This window comes from Mauremys reevesii, linkage group 2 (genome assembly GCF_016161935.1).
Source record: "Mauremys reevesii isolate NIE-2019 linkage group 2, ASM1616193v1, whole genome shotgun sequence".
Classification (NCBI taxonomy): Eukaryota; Metazoa; Chordata; order Testudines; family Geoemydidae; genus Mauremys; species Mauremys reevesii.
In genome coordinates, this window is record NC_052624.1 from 101,583,278 (window position 1) to 101,602,561 (window position 19,284).

Below are 19,284 nucleotides of genomic sequence, written 5' to 3' on the forward strand. Positions count from 1 at the left end.
AAGCAGGGAGGAAAACAAAACAAAACACTTCGCGGCTGGAGCAGCAAAGCGGGGCGGGGGGGGGGGGGGAAACAAACAAAAAAGGTGCGGCCGGCAAAGCGGGGGAAAAACAAAACAAAAAACCCTGCAGGGTGACAGGAGCCAGGGGCACTCCCTGTGCTGCAGAGTGCGCACCCGGTCTAGTGGCGGGGGGGGGGAGAGGGAGGGAGAGAGAGAAGGGGGCGGCCAGTGCTTCAGCGAGGCACTCACCCCACGGCCCCAACTGCCGCGCTGCCTGCTGGGAGGGCTCCGCGCCGCTCCGGTCGGCGGGGAGGGAAGGACAGGGGCTGCCCTGCCGAGTTGGCTGCAGGGCGCTCCCCTCCTCTGTGCCGCCGCCCCCTCCAGGGCGGCCGGAGCAGTGAACAAACAAATAAATAAATAAATAAAAAAGCGGCTGTGCCGCCCTAGGATTGGGCGGGATGCCGCCCCCTAGAATCTGCCGCCCCAAGCATGAGCTTGCTCAGCTGGTGCCTGAAGCCGGCCCTGTCTGTGGCTGGCGATAATTTACTCAAACTAGCACCATCAGCTAGTCCTCTGATTTTACAAAACATAAGGCAGGATTGCCATCAGGATGCTTGAACTCAGGAATAAACAGCCTGCTCGTTATATGCCAAATCCAGTAATCCTTACTCAGGCAGCCTGCCATCACACATGACAGTAATTTGCCTAAGGAAGAACTTCAAGATTTGGCCCAGCATAGTAAAAAATGATGAAAGGTTGACAAGAGAGTGTATGCAAAAGACAGAAACGACTTGCTCCAAGTTTAAGGTCAGACTGGAGCTGTAACTATCATTCCATTCAATTTTGCTTTGTGAGGGAAAAAAAGACCTGCAGAGACTATACAACTCATTTTGGATTAAACTTTAGGGGATCATTAATACTGAAAGAGTTAGAGGTGAAGACACTGGCTTTCCTGCTCTTGAAAATATTTTAAATGGCACATCATTTTCATGAAAGAATCATGGGTGAGACTTTCTGCAGATGCAGAAAGTTAAAGACTTGCAAAGCACAAGACATTCTCCAGACCTTGAGAAGTCTGACTTTGCACACAGACAGAACCCTCCTCACCTAACTGACCACTGGAGAGAGAAAACCCATTTTCAATAATATCAACACCTTTACAATTTTTTTTTGTTCCCCTCCCAGAAATCACTTACATATTTCCAAGTTCTTCATTTTCTGTGGTCATAATTCTGACCAGAATATTCATTCCATTGGATGGAAATCCAAAACCTTGTATCACCAGTAAATCGGAATATTTTGCCTACTTATAAAGGTACTATAGGCTACATTCTGGTCACAGATACAGAGGTTCAAATTTGGAGTATATGTTGACTTCAGTGGAGTTACTCCAATTCATCGCTATGTAGTTGAGATCAGAACACTACCATGCATTTTTAGGAAGAAAGTTAAGCATATACACAACCTTATGCATGGGGGTAACCACACTGAAGTCAATGAGATTACTCATACGTTTATAGCTAAGCATATTTAAATACTTTACTGAGCTGGAACCCCAGATCGCATCCCCCTGTTTGTGGGTCCTACTCCAGAAAGTGGTGACAGAAAAAGGATTTTTTTTAAAAAAAAAAAGAAGAAACATGTTTGTAAAAACCATAACAGTTGACAGGGAAGTGGAGGGGCACATGTATTACCTAAAACTACTTTTAACTTTTTTTTTTCTTCACTAGATTCTAGGTTGACATGGACAAAATCACCTTTTGTCCCTTATTATTTTTCAATCTTCTATTAAAATCACAGTAAGACACATCTTAATGAAGTAGCTGCTGATTTGTGTTAATGTGTCCTAAGAGGGAAATTACACAGATAATCCATTATGTTGGACACTTGGGCACTGCACTTGCAATGAGCTCCTCTTGAGAGGATTCTCAGGGGGCTCACTGAAGGATTGGGGCCTGGATTATGGAGGAAAAAAACCAAACCCTCCTATTCTTGGTTTCTCAGGTATGCATAATATTGCTCTCATTGTTATGTTCATCCTCCTGCCCTTTCCCAATTCATTGTGACCATCTGCAGATCCACCATCACTTGTTGCTATAGACCCAAAACCCAAATCTGAACAGGCCCAAACTATGGGGCATTCTAAATCCAGATATGAATGTGTGTCATAAACCCATATCTGCGAGCATTTAAGTGTAAGGACAGCAGCCAGAAGGCAGAATGAAGGGATTCTTGAAGATCAAAATTCTTTCCTCAAGTACAAAATTCCTAGGTTCATGTATTAGATTTTAAAGCCAGAAAGCACTGTTAGATCATCTAGTCTGACCTCCTAAATCTAGTCTCTCAACTCAAACCCAGCTTTCTCCATATGCAATTGTGCCAAGAGCTAGCAAAGAATCCATTTATATCCATCTTTTCATACAGGAATGAAACTCAGCCAAGGGAAAGTTAGACTAAATATCAGGAGACACACAGATCTTTTAGACTGGAATAGTCTCTCAAGGGAAAAGGTGGAAGATGTATTCTTTGGGTCACAAAACAGTTGATCATATGCTATGAAGTAAATCTTGTCTTGGCTAGATGGATGCTGAACAGAGGACCTAATAAAGGTCGCCCATCCTATTGCTAACATATAGATTTTATAGACTGGGATAGAGTACTATATGGTTGTATAATCCATCTTTCTAACTCAAGATATCCCAAAGGGCTTAGAGATAAATTAAACATGCATTAAAGTGACTGTGTATGTCGAACTGGCAGCTGTGATTAGCAACATCATATATATGATTTGGGGCTTTTTTACATGTATAATCTGGCATAAAATAGGGTGTTACTGTAAAGTGGATCAGCTGTCTCTGATTAACTCCCTGTATGGATGCTCTTATTACCAAATAAGAGTACCTCATTATAGTTTATTTTAAACCACTTCCAAAGTGGATTAAGATAATTTGGAATAAGGGATTTAATTTCACCATTAGAGTGTCCATACAGAGAGTTAATAATGAATAACTCCCCAGATAGACAAACCCTTAGCCTTTGATTTGAGAACATATACAGAGTACATTGTATAATCTTGCAGCTTTATCTTCTGTAAAAACCACTAACACAATAAATCAGTTACTTCATGGGCCATTGGTTTTTTAAATCCTTACACTTAGAGATGCTGAGCCTCATGGATTTCATTTTCTGAAACCACTGATGGTTTTGCTCAGTCAAATCTAAACATTCAGACCTTGAGTTCTTGCCTTGTTTAGGAAATAGTACTATTTGGAATAAAGCATTGACTTCCTAATAAAGTGGCTTCCAGTATGATTAACATTTCTCAAACTTGTGCACATAATGTGTTACTGGTTTGTGTCACAAGCCAATACACCGGGAAATTCAGAACGAAGTTGGTTATTCTCTGTATAACCCAGTGGCTTATGTCCAGGCATTGAGGTTCATATGGTAAGTAGTACTACTGCTAAATCTGAAACTCTTCCAGTACCTAGAATGTGGGAGGCACTTTAGTATAAGACTAAAAATATATATATTTTCTGTTGGAAAAAAAAGTGGCGGAGGGGAAGACTTAAAAAAAGTGAGAAATAGAAAAAAAAACAAACAAAAAATGTTCATCTCATTTCAAACATTTCATTGAAAATTGAAAACATTCCTGAAATACACTAGTAGTGCTGGGGGCCTGGGGCGAATTTACAGTGGGAGAATTATACTTGGTTATGACACACACACACTGCCACCATGTAGGTACAATGAAACAAGTTTGGAAGAGATGACAACCGTTTTTTCTTGTTTTCTTTTCTTTTGTTTTCCTCCATTTTTCAGCATAACTGCCTCATTTTTAGAAAGTTGTGAGTAAGTGAAGAATGGTTTTTTTGCAACATTTACTATAATTATACTTAGTATACATACAGTATATATTGTATGTAGCGGGTGTTCTATATTGTATGCCTGCAGAAACCAAAGGCTTTTTATCCAGTACCCTTCTTCACTCCCTTACCCCAAAATACAACAGAACACTGATCAAACCACTCTTTGAAAGTAAAATGAAAGAAGTAGTTCCTTGCTGCTAAATTACAAGCCAAAGAAAATGTTAAGGCTGAGTGAAAAAACTTTCCAGAATGTGTTTTATAATGGAAATACTATTATAAACATAGCCATACTGAATATCACTATAATGACAGGGGAAAGTTGGTAGTAATGGTTTGTTTTGTCTCCATGAAATGGTAATTGCTTGAAGCAAACTCTTGCTTAACATAAAAACCCAAGAGGCTGAGTAAAACTAATTTAATTACCTACCCACTCATGCCTCAGTGACAATTTTCTCATTCTCTTTCTACAAGAGTGCAAAAATGTATGATTGTCTTTATTTTTAAATCATCATCTAGAAGGCACAATTAATTATGTGGAATCAGAATTAATTACTTACCATAATATCTCCCTTCAATAGCTGGGCTGGCTCAATAGCAATGCAGATTCTGCTTTGATTTTCTGGCCCTACACTGCTTAACAGGAAAGAGAAGAAAAGGGGAGATGGTTAAATAATAGTTGTGCTTTTAAACACTAAACTCATGAAAAAAAAAAGGTTTAACTTTTGTAACTGAAAGGATGGAGAACTACATTCACGAGAGATGAAAATAACTAAGACTTACTATATTCCTGATGTATGAACTGGCTGCATAGCCTGGTAGATCTTTAGAAAGGGCCGACAAACTGCAAAAATAGCCAAGAGAGTCATGTATTCTTTGTTAATTCTCTATAATTTTTTTAAAAATACACATTTAGTGAGTTTCCTGAACATACAACAGACACACTGGACCACATTCAGACCTGGTATAGGTGGATGCAAAGGCTAGAGATGGTTGACATTTTATTGAAAAAATAATTAAGGAAAAATGGATTTTTGATAGATGTGACATTTTAATTCTGTTGAAAGTTTTCAAGGCCATTTTTCAAAATGGAACAAAAAAACCCAACCTATTTCATTCTGAAAAAAGTCTCTCTTGTTTTTTCAATCTTTCCACCTTTTTTTTCCAATGGAAAAATAGCCAGGAGAGGAGAAAGTGGGGAGAAAGTTTGAAAATGAGAGAAAGTAGCACTTTGCTCACTTTTTAAATTCTAACCCCCTATCTCCTACTGGGGGGGGGGGGGGAATGAATAAATAGGAGAAAGTGGGGAATGACCAAAAGAGAAAGCAAAAATAAATTTAAATGAAACATTTTGTTTTGGATTTTTCTTCCATTGAAAAAGTTCCTGAAAATTTGATTGAAATTAACAATCATTTACTTTTTAATCATATTTTTGCAAAACTCATAATAAAAAACAAAACATTGTGGCCAGTCTAAAGGGCAATGAAGTCAATGAAGCTGCACTTACTTAAGTGCAGATTTAAGTATCACCCACTAGTGTATCTTGTGTAAATGATTAAAAGTCTAGAAAATATGACCTATGAGGGAAGATTGGAAAAAATGGGTTTGTATAGTCTGGAAAAGAGAAGCCGGAGAAGGGACATGATAACAGTTTTCAACTATGTAAAAGAGGAGGAAGAAAAATTGTTCTCCTTAACCTCTGAGGATAGGACAAGAAGCAAAGGCCTTAAATTGCAGCAAGGAAGGTTTAGGTTGGACATTAGGAAAAACCTCCTAGCTGTCCGGGTGCCTAAGCACTGGAATAAATTGCCTAGGGAGATTGTGGAATCTCCATCATTGAAGATTTTTAAGAGCAGGTTAGACAAACATCTGTCAGGAATGGTTTAGATAATTAGTCCTGCAACAAGTGCAGGGGACTGGACTAGATGACCTCTCGAGATCCCTTCTAGTTCTATGATTCTATGTAGTAATGTCAGTGGCCTGCTACTTTTTCTCCTGAGCCTTCTTGCTGGAGTGTAAGCTCTAGAGTGCTTTTTAAGATTTAGAACAGCAGATTCAGCAAAATGCTCTTGCTGGCCCCATGTCACCGCCCAGAACAGCAGATCTGAGCGGACTGTAGAAACAGGCTTTCAGGCCACCTCCTCAGGAGGCCCAATAGTGGAGTATGAGGAAGAAGACCACTCTAAATAGCCAGAGGTAACCCTTACACTGGAGTGGGATAGCAGGACTGAGACTCCCATGTAAGGGGAACATAGCTGTTTGGATGTCAGGGAGATGATGGCAGGACTTGCACAGGAAGTCCCTCAGCCCACTGGAAGGAAGGTAAGAAGGAGGTGCTATCTCTGCATTTAGAAGAACTACAGAGTTGTGCTCCTCCACTCTCACTCTGACACTAGCCCTTGCCTAGATGTTTTCTCATCCCTTGGTTTGCAGGAATAGTTGAGGCAAGGAGTTGTTCCTTAGTGGAAATTCTCCAAACCTCAAGAAAGGTCTGAGATTGTTTTGAGATTGAGGGGAAGTTTTAGGGAGTTCTCCTCTGAACTGTACAGGTTTGCCCATCCTGATAAGAGTGCAGTGAAACAAAAAGAGCAAGGCTTGAAAATGGCAAGTGAAATAATGTACCTCCTCCAGCATCAAAGCTTGGGATGCCATGAAGAATGACAAAGTGCAGGAAGAGTGGGGTCGTGTTCATTTTCACAGATCCAGATAGAAGGCCACTTAAGAAGTGCACATATCTGAAAAGATAATGGACCACAATTAGCCAAGAAGGAAAAGATTGTTTTCATAATCCTAGGGAAAATGATCTTCTTGTAATTATAAATATAACCAATACAAGGGGGCATATAATTGCTTCATTTAGTCTTAGAGTTTAAGTGGAATAGAATAATCTGCATCAAAATATGAAGAGAAGTTTCTGTTTATCAAGTTTTTCAATTATTGGCAAGGATGTTGCTCTAATGGGTAATATTTGTACTACAAATATTTATTAGAGCCTAGTCCACCTAACAGCTTTGAAAAGGAGATGCATGGGTGACTCAGGAGGCTGGTAAAGGTCACTTTCAGCCCAGTACATATTAACCGTGACTCAAGTTGCTACCAGTCAACAGCATTCTGGTAGTGAGAGTGAAATGAGTCCAGCTCAATTCCTAGTGAACTGGTTTGCATATCAATAAAGCCACTAGAGTAGGTGCCCTTTTTGTAAGTGTGTGCACACATCACAAGTTGTTTCATTCCCCTAAACACCCTAAGATAGCTTTCCTATGCCTCTTGCACAAACACACAAATGGCTGGCAGGACTAACATCTGACATTCAAGTAAAGCCAGTTTGTGCTTAGAACACTGGAGGAATTGTTCCTGAACAATTTATCCTTGTGGTGATATGAACCTCCTCACAGGAAAGCAAAGGTCAATGAGACTTAGGGTTATTTGCTCTGTATTTGCCTTTCCCACTTAGGGAAGTTTTAATTTATAATTGCATTTCTTCCCCACATAAGTTTTTCATTCTGTATCCTATATCCCTTCCCTTCTTTTAAATACCCAGCTAATTTCCCCAAGATCAGCCCCATTTGTAAGAAATAAAATATACACATCCCATAAGTGGAATAAGATTAAAAAATAATAGTCCCTCTTGTACAAAAGACCAGGAGGGGCAAGATACATTCTTCCCTTTTCATTTTGCTACTGATTTCCCTGATTTCAAACTCTCCTTTTCGCCCCAAGTGGTATTAAATTAGTTTAATATTGCTCTTAAAAATAAAATATATATCATTAAAAAAACAACGAACACACCCCATGCTGCAAATTAAGCGGCAGCAAGATGGGCAATATCACAGCTGTAGTGATTCCCCCTGACAGTGATAGTTCTACTGCCCTGAGTCTGGAGTTGTTGGGGTTATTTCTTTATTAGATTTGTTTTAAATACAAGTAGCAAGGGTTGCTTTAACACATGACCTTAGAAAAGGTCAATGTTGCTTCTTGTTTTCCCCCTGCAGGCTCTCTGGCAGTATTCGTTCAGTCTGCAGCACAAGTACAGGTTATTATAGCTGCCTGGCTGCAAGAACTGGAGTAAGACGTTACTGCACTGATGGCACAAATTTTTACACTTTTTCTTTCTCCCACCAGGGGTATGTCTACACTGTAACCGCAGGTGTGATTGCAGCCTGGGTAGGCATAACCATGTTAGTTTTAATCTAGCTAGCCCAACCTATGGCCTGTACAACCTATGCCAAAGCCCAAACCACTGTGTCTTCACTTCATTTTAGCCGCACTAGCTAGATTAAAGGTAACGCAGCCGTGCCTACCCTGAGCTGGAATGACACCTGCGACTAGAGTACAGACGTACCCGTTGTCTCCTTAATGACTCCAAAAGTTTATCCCCTTCTCTAATTTAAGTCCTGTTTTTTTCCAGCCAATGCATTCATTACTGCGTTTATAGCTGATTATTCAGCTGTTTACTTGATATTTTTGAGGCGATTAAACAATGAAGCTTAAAACACACACACACAATTCAACTTTCACATATAGAGGGCTCAAATCTGCAGTTCCTATCCAGGCAAAACTTCAGTTGAAGCCACTGAGAATTTTGCCCAAGTCCTGCAGGACTGGAATCCAACGTGAGATTTCTCAGATTTTTGAGCCATGTGGCAGGTAGAAAGTGAGTGTGTATTTTCATATTTTAAGATTCACCTAGATTATATATTCATAATCAATTGAATGTCAGTAAGGATCTGGACACCTGAATGTCCAGTAATAATATTAGTAGATATGAAAGCTAAAATGGGGTTATTTAATTACATACTTTAGAGGATCAGCTAGGATCAAGTAGGATTGTAAAATTAGCCAGGGGCATTATGGAGTTGTTTCACTTTCCTCTGCAATAACAAGCATTGGCCATTGCTGGAGGCACAAGAGGCCAGATTTGGATTATGGCATATCCTACATTTGTATGTTCTGTGGGCAAGAGGCAGACTGAGTACTGCAATCTGACAGGTTTCAGAGTGGCAGCCATGTTAGTCTGTATCCGCAAAAAGAACAGGAGTACTGGTGGCACCTTAGAGACTAGCACATTTATTTGAGCATAAGCTTTCGTGGGCTCAAATACATTTCTTAGTCTTGAAGTGGGCTGTAGCTTATGCTCAAATAAATGTGTTAGTCTCTAAGGTGCCACAATTACTCCTGTTCTTTTTGAGTACTTCAGTGTTGTACAAATCAGTAGAAAAAACCAAAGAAGCTAATTCCACCACCCAGGAGGTGAATTAGTGCCTCCCAGAGGCCCTTGGAGAAACTAAACAAATATTGCAGAAGAGCATGTCAGACCAAACCCTGCATCATACAGGTATTTTATTTTGGCTTTAGGGCTCGCACACTGTACATGCAAGCCAGCAGCTACTGAAACTTCCTGTCAGCATGGCTGTAATAACTGCCATGAGGCACAGGTCACAGATTCTGTTGTGAGGCCTGTTGGTTCTCATGGAAACTTATTTGCAGAAGGGAGAGACTTACAAGTCAGAGCTGTTTATACTGCAGAAGGCATCCTGATGGGAGCATTGAGACTGTCTCATTCCTTTTGCTCCCACGGTGCATGCCTCTGTGTCCTGCAGGTGCCATTTACAAGTGTCACATTTTAATAATGCAAGGTTTATTTGCAGACATGGAGCCGAATGGATAACAAGCTCCCCAGGCTACATTTTTTTAAAAGTTTATTTAAAGACTCATGGGACTTTTATTTTTCATGTCAACAACAGCTGGGTAGGTCACTGGATAGGTCCATCAAGGCACTGGGAAAGCCTTTCCCCAATCAGAAACAGAGCTAATTTCCTGACCTTCATTATTACTATATGACTTTGTTTTTTTTAGTTACTGAGGAAGCCTTTTTTTCTTTAACAAAGTGCTAAAATTCTTACATATCTGTTGATGAAAGGGAAGGGTAATCAGTGATACCAAATCAAGTCCCTGTGTAGATATTTTACACATCCAAATGAAGATTGGTACATGAGAGTATAACAATTACCTAGTAGGCATTTTCCAGCTGCTCCCTTCTTTTCTGGTACTGAAACATCCACTAGTTTAATCCTAAATTGCACAGAAGTCCACACATATACCTCAAGACCATTTCACATCCCAAAACATCAACTATCTGCTCTAAGTAATGTCTCACCCTCACTTATAGAATAGAGTATATAACAGTGTAGTGTGATATAAAGATTTTATTGTCATGACTCAGATGACCATCCAAAACAATGTCAATAAAACCTTGATATCACACCACATTATCATGTACTCACTAAAATGTCATATGAGACAGAAAAACTAGTTTACATTTCTTTTCCAGAGGTTTTAAAGTGTTTTGGGACTGCTTTGTTGTCTAGACATAATGCAGTACAAACACATATAGATAAAACTTTTGTACCATACCAAAATATTATCTAAGTGTATATAAATACACCCAAACAGAGAGAGAGAGAGAGAGATCTCCTTCAAGGAAGATTGCTACAAAGTAGAGTGTTGAAGTGGGAGAACCTCAGGGAAATGTCCTCCACTGTATAGTGAGGAGAAACCAAGGCATTTGCTTATTTAGTAATATAAATTAGATACAAGTTAAATACCTTTTTTGGGATGGCTGCATTAAAGTTGAAACTTTATCATCGAAGAATTTCTTCATAGCAAATCTGTCTAGAGCCTGATCAGCGCTATCAAAACAAAGAAGTAGATACCATGTTATTCCATTTGGGGTTGGTCGTGGATCCACAGGATGAGTGCTATGCCCCACCTTTGGAACAGTCTCTTGGAGAAACCCCTTCAGTGTGCCAGACCCAAAAGGAGCCTCATTCTTCCTCCAGGGTCGGCCATGTGGACTCATCACCTCTTTAGACTGACCCTCAGGGGATCCTGCTCTCCTACTTCACACCTGGGATGGACTCCTGGTAGAGACTTGTATGCTCCTCAGGGATTAATACACCTCACCGAACATTTGCAGTCAAACAGTGTTGTCAAAACAGGAGGGTTTATTAGTCAACCACAGCACAATATAGGAAGTCCTTAGTTTAGCATAGAGAACTGAAGGTTAAGGCATAGCCTCAAGTCCATTCTGGTTAGCCCAGAGCCCAGCCAAGCTGTAGTGAACCTCATTGTTCAAGCTCTGTCCATCTTTTGGTCTGACCTCCTTCCTCAGAATCCAGGTGAGATCCCTGACTTCTTCCAGCAGCCAACTCTTATCCTCCCACCTCTCCAGTCCGTTCTCAAGCTGGGGAATTGTGCTGAGCTTCCCTGCTGAGAGATGGAGAAATCCATCTCCCTCTGGGCCACTGGTTGCTAGGAGTCAATATGCTGGTGATTGGATTTGCCATTGTCTTTTTGGATTCTCCACTGATACGGGGTCAGCCTCAGCCAGTCCTTTTCCAATGACTCCTTCAAGCTCAGACAGCTAGGTGACATTCATACTCTTAGCCTGCCCTGAGAGCAAACACTCATTTTCCACCCACAGGGTAATAATGCAATATACAGGGAAATCTGAGGCACACATAAGAATCATAAAAATCATTGCCAACAATCCCCACTTCATCAAAGGATTATCTTGGAAATGCAGCGGTTTACTGCTTGAAATGTGCCAAACTACTACAAAATGACTTCAGTAATTGCCAATCCACCTGCTCACAGGTCAAGTTGGGATAGTTTTTCCACTGCCACCTTTTAATTCCACTCCAAAGGCAGTTTCCTCCCTGAGACAAAGCACCTACTTCTCATGTTTAATTATCAGGATTTTGCATTTCTTACATGAATATGCAACATTCACAATGCAATAGATTTAGCCACGCCCGCAATGAACAACTTGCCACAATTTGCTTTTAGCCCCATCAATACAGCTTTCTCTGTGGGCTGCATAGGAGGGTACCTGTATTCCCTCTTTAATATTATGTCCCAAAACCTACAACAGATAATACTGAAGAGAGAAAAAGAAAAACAAAACAACAGAGTTCTGACTGAACTAACGGACATGAAATTACTCTAAAGATTTACTCAGTCCTGGTTTCTTGCTATCTGGTTTACCAGAGGAGGGTGTGCTACAGAAGCAGAACAATCAGGCCTTGGGAAAGAAGTGCGTTGTGCCAGTCAACCATGAACCCCCGTAGATGATTATGGAGCAACAATGGTAGGCTGTGAAAGGAGTTTGGTTTTATTTTTGTTTAAGATGAGAGTGGCTCTAATGTGGATATTGGACATATGGGAAGAGAAGGCAGAAGAGCACAGAAAAAATGGGGTCCTCAAGTATCAGACAGAAAGCCATGACGATCCCAGCCCCCAAATGAGGGAGACCGTTCCTAATTATTTGATCCCAAGTATCAAGTTGTGATCCTTTTGCTGTATATGGGACAAAAGCATAATCATCATATGAGAGTAAATGGATCTGGTAACTGATGCTAATTAACATCCATGTATAAGGTCTGAAATGACTAGACCCCATGGAACCACAAGTTAAAATCCCATCAGAGTTGGCTTAGCCCTGTCATAGAAGACTTTAAAAACTAAGGAACCCCCAATTGCCTTCAATGAATGTTGGATCAGGTTCTGTCTTCTCTTCATTGATATTAAAGATCCCATGGCAGGACTACACAACATTTTCACCTCCTTCCCTACTCCCTGCCACTGGGTACTAGTTGATTTGTTGCCCTCCACCAAGGAGGTGATTGCATTTCATTGCTGCTCTATGTGCATAGTGTCAAATGCTTTGGGGTAAGAGGTATTAAATGACATTATATTAATGTGCATACACACACACACACAAATCACCATTTATGGCATAAAAACAATGAGGAGTCCAGTGGCACCTTAAAGACTAACAGATTTATTTGGGCATAAGCTTTCGTGGGTAAAAAACCTCAGTTCTTCAGATGCATAGAGTGAAATAAAGATACAGGCATAAATATAATGACACATGAAGAGAAGGGAGTTACCTTACAAGTGGAGAACCAGTGTTAACAAGGCCAAATTTTATGGCATATTATAAGACAACCTGAATAACACTGAACTCTCTTTTTATTCTTTGTTAAAAAGGCTGTACATATTGTTCCATCAAATTTTATGTAAAATTTCTATTCCTTTCATTAGGGAGATCTGCTTAAAAACTGATGGTACAATACGGACTAAGTGATTTAGAGGCTTGTGGAAGAAATCTGTTCCTTCCATGGCTATCTACTGCTGAATCACATACATGATCATTTAAAAAAATGACTAGTTGCTGTGTTCTCCCCACTACGTGCTACTTATTTAAAGTGATAGATAAATACAAATGCAATTGTCCTTCACATTTCAAATTCATCTTAATTGGCAAGACAGATGTTCAGTGTGTTTTGCATTATACATCCTCACTAGTCATGCCACCAGGGATATGAGCATCAAACTCTCATTTTGCAAAGGATTATTTATCCTTATCTGGAAGAACAAAGCTTAACATCTATTAAAGAGAGCATGGTTTACCCCAATTAAATATGGCTGCATGTAATCTTTCTTGAATTAGAAAACTGGGCATTCATGACCCAGACAACAAAGGCATGGCAACCATACAAATGTTGTCACAGAACTTTTTTTTGTTTTCACTTAGACAAACACTTCAGGAAAATTATGGATAATGTTTCTTCCCCTAGCTGAGGCATATTCTGGGGTCTGGGCCAGGGTCGTGGTGGTGGTGAGGGGACTCGGTCATAGATGTAATTTGACTTCTATTTTGGGTGGGCAGGGGCCAGCAGGGCTTGAGCCAGCTCTGCATGGTGGGGTCCATGGAGGGAGTGCCACCTCCATCCCCCAACTCACCTCAGCATGCCACCCGCCTGTCTGGTTGTATGCAGGTGTGTATGCAACCAAAAATTATAACTCAAAGGTGGGGGACTCAGCTCACAAAGTTTGAAAACAGCTCAGGGTGCAGGGAGGAGGTAGCTGAGGCTGTGTGCGGGCAGGGGGGTAGCTCAGGATGCAGGGAGAGGATAGCTCAGTGCAGGGAGGGGGTAGCTCAGGATGCAGGGAGAGGATAGCTCAGTGCAGGGAGGGGGTAGCTCAGGATGCAGGGAGAGGATAGCTCAGTGCAGGGAGGGGGGTAGCTCAGGATGCAGGGAGAGGATAGCTCAGTGCAGGGAGGGGGGTAGCTCAGGATGCAGGGAGAGAGGTAGCTAGGGGCTGTGTGCCAAGAGGGCTCCCCTGTGGTCCCTGTTCCCCGAGGGCTCTGCCAGCCATGAGGCAAAGGCCCCCCACCCAGGCAGCTTTTACCAGCTGTGGGAGCAAAGGGGGCTGGGAGCAGAGAAGCAGCTTCAACCCCCTGCACCAGCAGGAGATGAGGGAACGCCACTACTGCCTGCTCCATGGCACCAGCCAGAGCAGCAGCTGTCCTGTACTGCCCGGCTCTGGCTTCCCACCTCTGACCGGGCCAGGGGGCAGGGAGAGAAGGAGGTGGAAGGGGTCAAGGTGTGTGGAGTTGCCCCAGGACTGCCATGTTCTTGCAGTGTAGTTTTCAGTGGGGAGGAGGGGGCGGACAACATCCTCGTGCCTCCAAACTCTGCCCATGGACTCAGTGCTTCTGCCCCATGGAGAGCACTGGGGCTCGGGGCTACAACCCCACAGATCCTGGCTTCAGCCCCGTGGGAGATGCTGTGGCTCAGGCTTTGAGTTTTAGCCGTGGGGCCCCACGGCCCCCCTGCTGAGAACCACTGCTCTAATTTGTTTCCTGAAACACCATTTAAAGAGTAAAGAACGCTAAATTGTCACCCCCAATATCAACAGCATCAAATTACTATTGTATAGCAGTAAAGAGACCAAGTGAGTAGAGCAATAAGAAACTAGCATATTTGTTTTATGAGTAAAATCAGAACAAAATTAAAAAAAAATGAGGAAGCCCCCAAAAAAACATTCCCCCAAATATGCCATTTGTCACCAGTGCTAAGGATTTCTCACACAGCTTGGACCTGTTGACATATGTACAATATTGACAACCTAGAGATGACTAGGGACTTCCTAGAGCTCTTTCCCTCCCCCTAATTAAATATACAAGAAGCAAGATTTGTGTGGGAGTTGCCATGTATCCTAAAATTCATAGGAAAGTTTGCAGTCTCAGATCCTGCAACCGAGTTGGAAGAATCCTGAATTTACTTTGGGGAGAAAGCAACATCAACTGTTACGCCAGGACATCACACCATTGCATCAAGATGCCGTGTTGTTGTGTCAGGACACTACTTTGTGGTTTCTTGAGGAGATGCCATAATAATTTGGTGTAATATCACAACACAGAGATCAGAACACAGCACTGCAGTATCCTCATGACAACTCTTTTGTCTCACAGGATTAAGATAGGTGAAGTGTTGGTAATCCTTGTTCTGAAGATTAGTTACTCCAGAAACAACTGTATTACTTCATTTTCTAAAGTATACCATTGTACACAATGTAAGTAGTGGCATTTCCTAGTCATACTGGGTTATTTATCTGTGGACCAGGTTAATGGGAAATATATTAGGTCAAATCATGGCTCCAGTGGAGCCAATGCGAGTTTTTCCATTGACTTCAGTGGAGTCGGGATTTCATCCATTTTCCACAAATTGAACAGATAACTTGCAGTGCTGGGGCTAGATTCTAATCTTTGCCAGACTGATTTAAATCCAAAATTGTGCCACTGAAATGCTGCTCGAGTTATGGTCCCTGTGAATTACTTTTACAAATTTAAAGACAAGAATCTGGCCAATTTTGATTGAAAGGCAGAAGTAGAAAATGTGTGTGTTCTATTCTTTAGATAGTATTTACCAAATTTCATTTTTTTTTAAACAGACAACCAGAATTTCACAAATACCAAGCTCACACTGCAAATCACTGGCAGAACCAGGAACAGAACCTAGGATTCTTGACTCCTAGTCCTTTGCTCTGGTAGATGCATGTTCCTTCTTAATGAGAGGTGATGAGATGTGGTTCTTGAGATAACCTCTTTATTAAGATGTGCTCTGCACTTTGGAAGAGTTTGGGGATCCCTGCTCTGGTGTGAATATTAGGTCCAGGTTCTGATAACTTTATTCATAGTGAGTAGCACCTATTCCAGAAGTAACTCCAGTAAGAGGAAAGGTAGTCCAGTGGTTAGAACACTAGCCGGGCCTGTGAGAATCCTGCGTTACCACAAACATTCTGTGTGACCCCGGGGAAAGTCACTTAGTCTCTCTGTGCCTCAGTCTCCTATCTGTAAAATAGGGATAATAGCACTTCCCTACCTCACAGAGTTGATGCGATGATAAGACCATTAAAGACTGTGAGATGCTTAGATATTACAGTAATGGTAGCCATGTAAGTCCATAATATGGATAGGCAGATTCAAATGGGGATTACTCATGGAGTAAGGTACTAGTTAAATGAGTAAAAGTGGAAGAATCTGGTCCTAGTCCAAAGAAATGCCATTAATTTTTTTAGAATTTATAGAAGGAAGGCTTGTAACAGACTCTCATCCATCATGAATAATTTTGAGACACTTCAGCACCATCTGATTGAAAGTGACATGGGTGACAATCGGGCAACCATTGGTTACTGAAATGAAGGGGAAACTTTTATGGTTTTCCCCCAGCCTTTAAAGATATATAAACACAGTAATTCATTTGCATTGTTCATCTCTTACCTGGCAGAAACATTGGTGAAGTGCATATAGGATGATATCACTACTCCTATCCTTCCTTTTCCACCCTGTAGGAAAAAAAAGAAACCATAGTTTCCATTATTTAATATTTACATAGCACCATATGTGGGACTTTGCTGAAAGAAAAAAAAAACATCAGTACCATCCATTGTGCACATGATGGAATGCTGCTTCACTCAGGTCCTATGCTAAGTTGCAAACAACAATATTTGCATATTACTTTGGCAGTTCTGGTGACTATAGGAGCTCAGGTCTGTCCTTTGTTGCAGTGGTGGAGGATAATGATGGTCAGTGGCTTTTAAAGACCTTTTAGTTGCAAGCTGGTTGACTTGCCACATTGAAGATACCGAGTGAGACTTGGGTGTTGGGTACCCCACTCCTACTGAAACTCAGTAAGCATTGGTACCCAAACTGCTCTGGTGCTCTTTAAAAGTCCCACTCAGCTCCTGATTGACCAGTAGCATGTTAAGAGCAGAGAGCCCAGATAAGCCGTGGGCCAGCCAAGCAGGACTTTTTTATTTTTATTTTTTTTGAAATTCAGGATTTTTTATATTTACTTTGAAATCAGAAATTAGTGGATTCATTTTTTTTCCAGTTTTACTCTAAAAAAAAGATTCCTGAACTAAAGCTCACGAATCAGTTGTTTTATTTCCCTTTCTTTTTTTACTACCTCTTACATAGAATGCATTTGTTATAGATGGTATTTGGCGTGTATACCAGGACAAAGCTATAAATTAAAATAAAGAAAACTATGAACAGCAGCAATAACATTCTATCACTTTTTGTTTTGGGCTCATCCAAGACAAGCCTAGGCAACTTTGAAATTTCTGGCATAATGTGCTATAAACTATGAATTCTGACAAGTATCAGCAATTTTTTTCTGACACCTGTGATTTATAATAACTACCGCTTAGTCTTTATGGAGTATTTTCATAGTGTTTCGAAATCTTATTAAATAGTTTACATGACATATGTACAGTACAAATTACTGATCAGTCATTCTGGCTAGTTTTAACATGCTTCCAGATTATTCAGCCAACACATTTTGGCTATATCCAGGAAGGATGGTGGTGGGAAGCTTTTAAGATCCCAGGGAAGAAATTCATCAACAGTTATTTTAGAGGAATTTATAACAAATACTCATTGGGACATTTTGCTTTTTACTTCTGGTGTAGCTGTGTTCAGAAAAGTATCTATGTAAAAATGAGTCCAGTGTAGTGAAGATATCATTTCCTGTGTCTCTTCCTCACTATGGTGCTGTCATCAGACAGCCCTGTCTGTAGCACCCTTCTGCAGCAGGCTGCAGCACGACATGTGCCTGCCTCGGTTTCCCTTTCAGGTAACCCAAGGACTCCCCATAAAGCTCTCTTGCCTCAATAATATCCTTCTTTGGGGCTGGTTTACTACAAAAACATTGTGCAAATAATCCAAAACAGTCTATTTATCACCCCAGTGCATATAGTCCTTAAAATCTCATGACATGATTCTCTCCATACCACAGCTAGGCTCCTCATCAGTCCTCTTCAGATCCTCTGCCAGGACAGCCACCCCAGCCCTCTGAGCTGGAGTTTAACCCCAATCATCACAGCAGGAACCCCCACAGCCTCTCTTCTGAGAGATCACCCTCACCAGGGGAGCATCACTCTATTCCCCATCCCGATCGCTGTTCAAGCCAGTAGGCAATCCTCCTCTGCCGCTGTTGCCACCACTTCCTTCAGTCCTCCAGCCCTGGCTTGCTGGCTTGGAGCAGACAGCTGTTAAACCACTCTTGCTCTCCTGCCTTTAGCCTTCCCCTAGGAAGCACCTTCAGGCTCTGGCAGCTCTCATCTCCTGCCAATCTCTGCCTCCCTAGCAGCCTCAATTCATCACATCTCACGCTCTCAGATTCTGGTCCTTCATAGGCCCCAGGTACTGCCCCGTCCTCTTTCTTGGCCAAATGGGAGCACTTGTCTTGGCACAGGGGAGCTAGACCTACTTCATTTACTGGAGCAACCCACCCTGTTACAGGCCCCATTTAAGGCTCCATTCCTGCAAATGACAGGAAATCAATGGGACTCCACACAGGCACAAAGTTTGCCCATATGCTATCAACTATGGGACTGGGAGGAAATATCAGTGGGAGTTTTCCAATGATTTCAATTGAAGCAAGATCAGGTTCCATATCTGATTAATTTACTGTCAATGAATACCAGCACTGCAAAGCCAGTAAGACTCTAGATGTATTTGCCTCGAGTGCCATCAACAAACTTCCCAACTCACTTCTGATCTCAGGATTATTTACTTTATCTTTATTTCTCTTCTCAGTGAACAAATACTGAGAAGGGAAAACATTACACAACAGTAATAGCACATTAGAGTATTACAATTATGCAGTTAGTTAGGACCTGTCAGAGCCCGGTCAGTCCTGAGTGCCCTAATTTTTCACTGGCTACAATGGCAGTATGGGATAGATTCACAACAAAATTTAAGTGTTGAGATACTGAGTGTCAAGACATCTAACTTTTAGGAGCCCAGAAAATCAATGGGATTCACAGAAGCCAACATGCTGGGCAGTTCTCAGCCTAAATTAGCCAATGAGAGATGCCGACAAGAGGGGTGTGTGCTAAGCCCTGGCCCCTCAGGGAGTTCCGTGCCAAAATCCAGGCTGCAGGCAGATGCCTCCTTCTTCCTGGGATTCTTAGCTGTGAACTTTCTCTGGGTGAGCACAAATCTAGGCACCGAGCAAGTTTAGTTCACCTTTCAGCAGAAGCTAAGTGAAGTTTTGTGAAT

General features: G+C 41.5%; 1 protein-coding gene across 10 annotated transcripts in view; it reads right to left on the bottom strand.

Annotated features, from left to right (window-relative positions):
* The window catches only part of TNS3 (tensin 3), a 350,809-nt gene that overhangs the window by 137,826 nt on the left and 193,699 nt on the right, over positions 1-19,284 (bottom strand). For 9 of the 10 annotated variants that reach the window (XM_039523944.1, XM_039523943.1, XM_039523948.1 and 6 more), the window contains 5 exons: positions 16,498-16,562; positions 10,472-10,555; positions 6,489-6,601; positions 4,650-4,710; positions 4,427-4,502 (listed from right to left, as the gene is read on the bottom strand). In XM_039523944.1, the coding sequence (XP_039379878.1) occupies positions 4,427-4,502; positions 4,650-4,710; positions 6,489-6,601; positions 10,472-10,555; positions 16,498-16,562 (399 nt within the window). The remainder of the gene's footprint in view (positions 1-4,426; positions 4,503-4,649; positions 4,711-6,488; positions 6,602-10,471; positions 10,556-16,497; positions 16,563-19,284) is intronic. The other variant, XM_039523941.1, reaches the window with a different exon arrangement.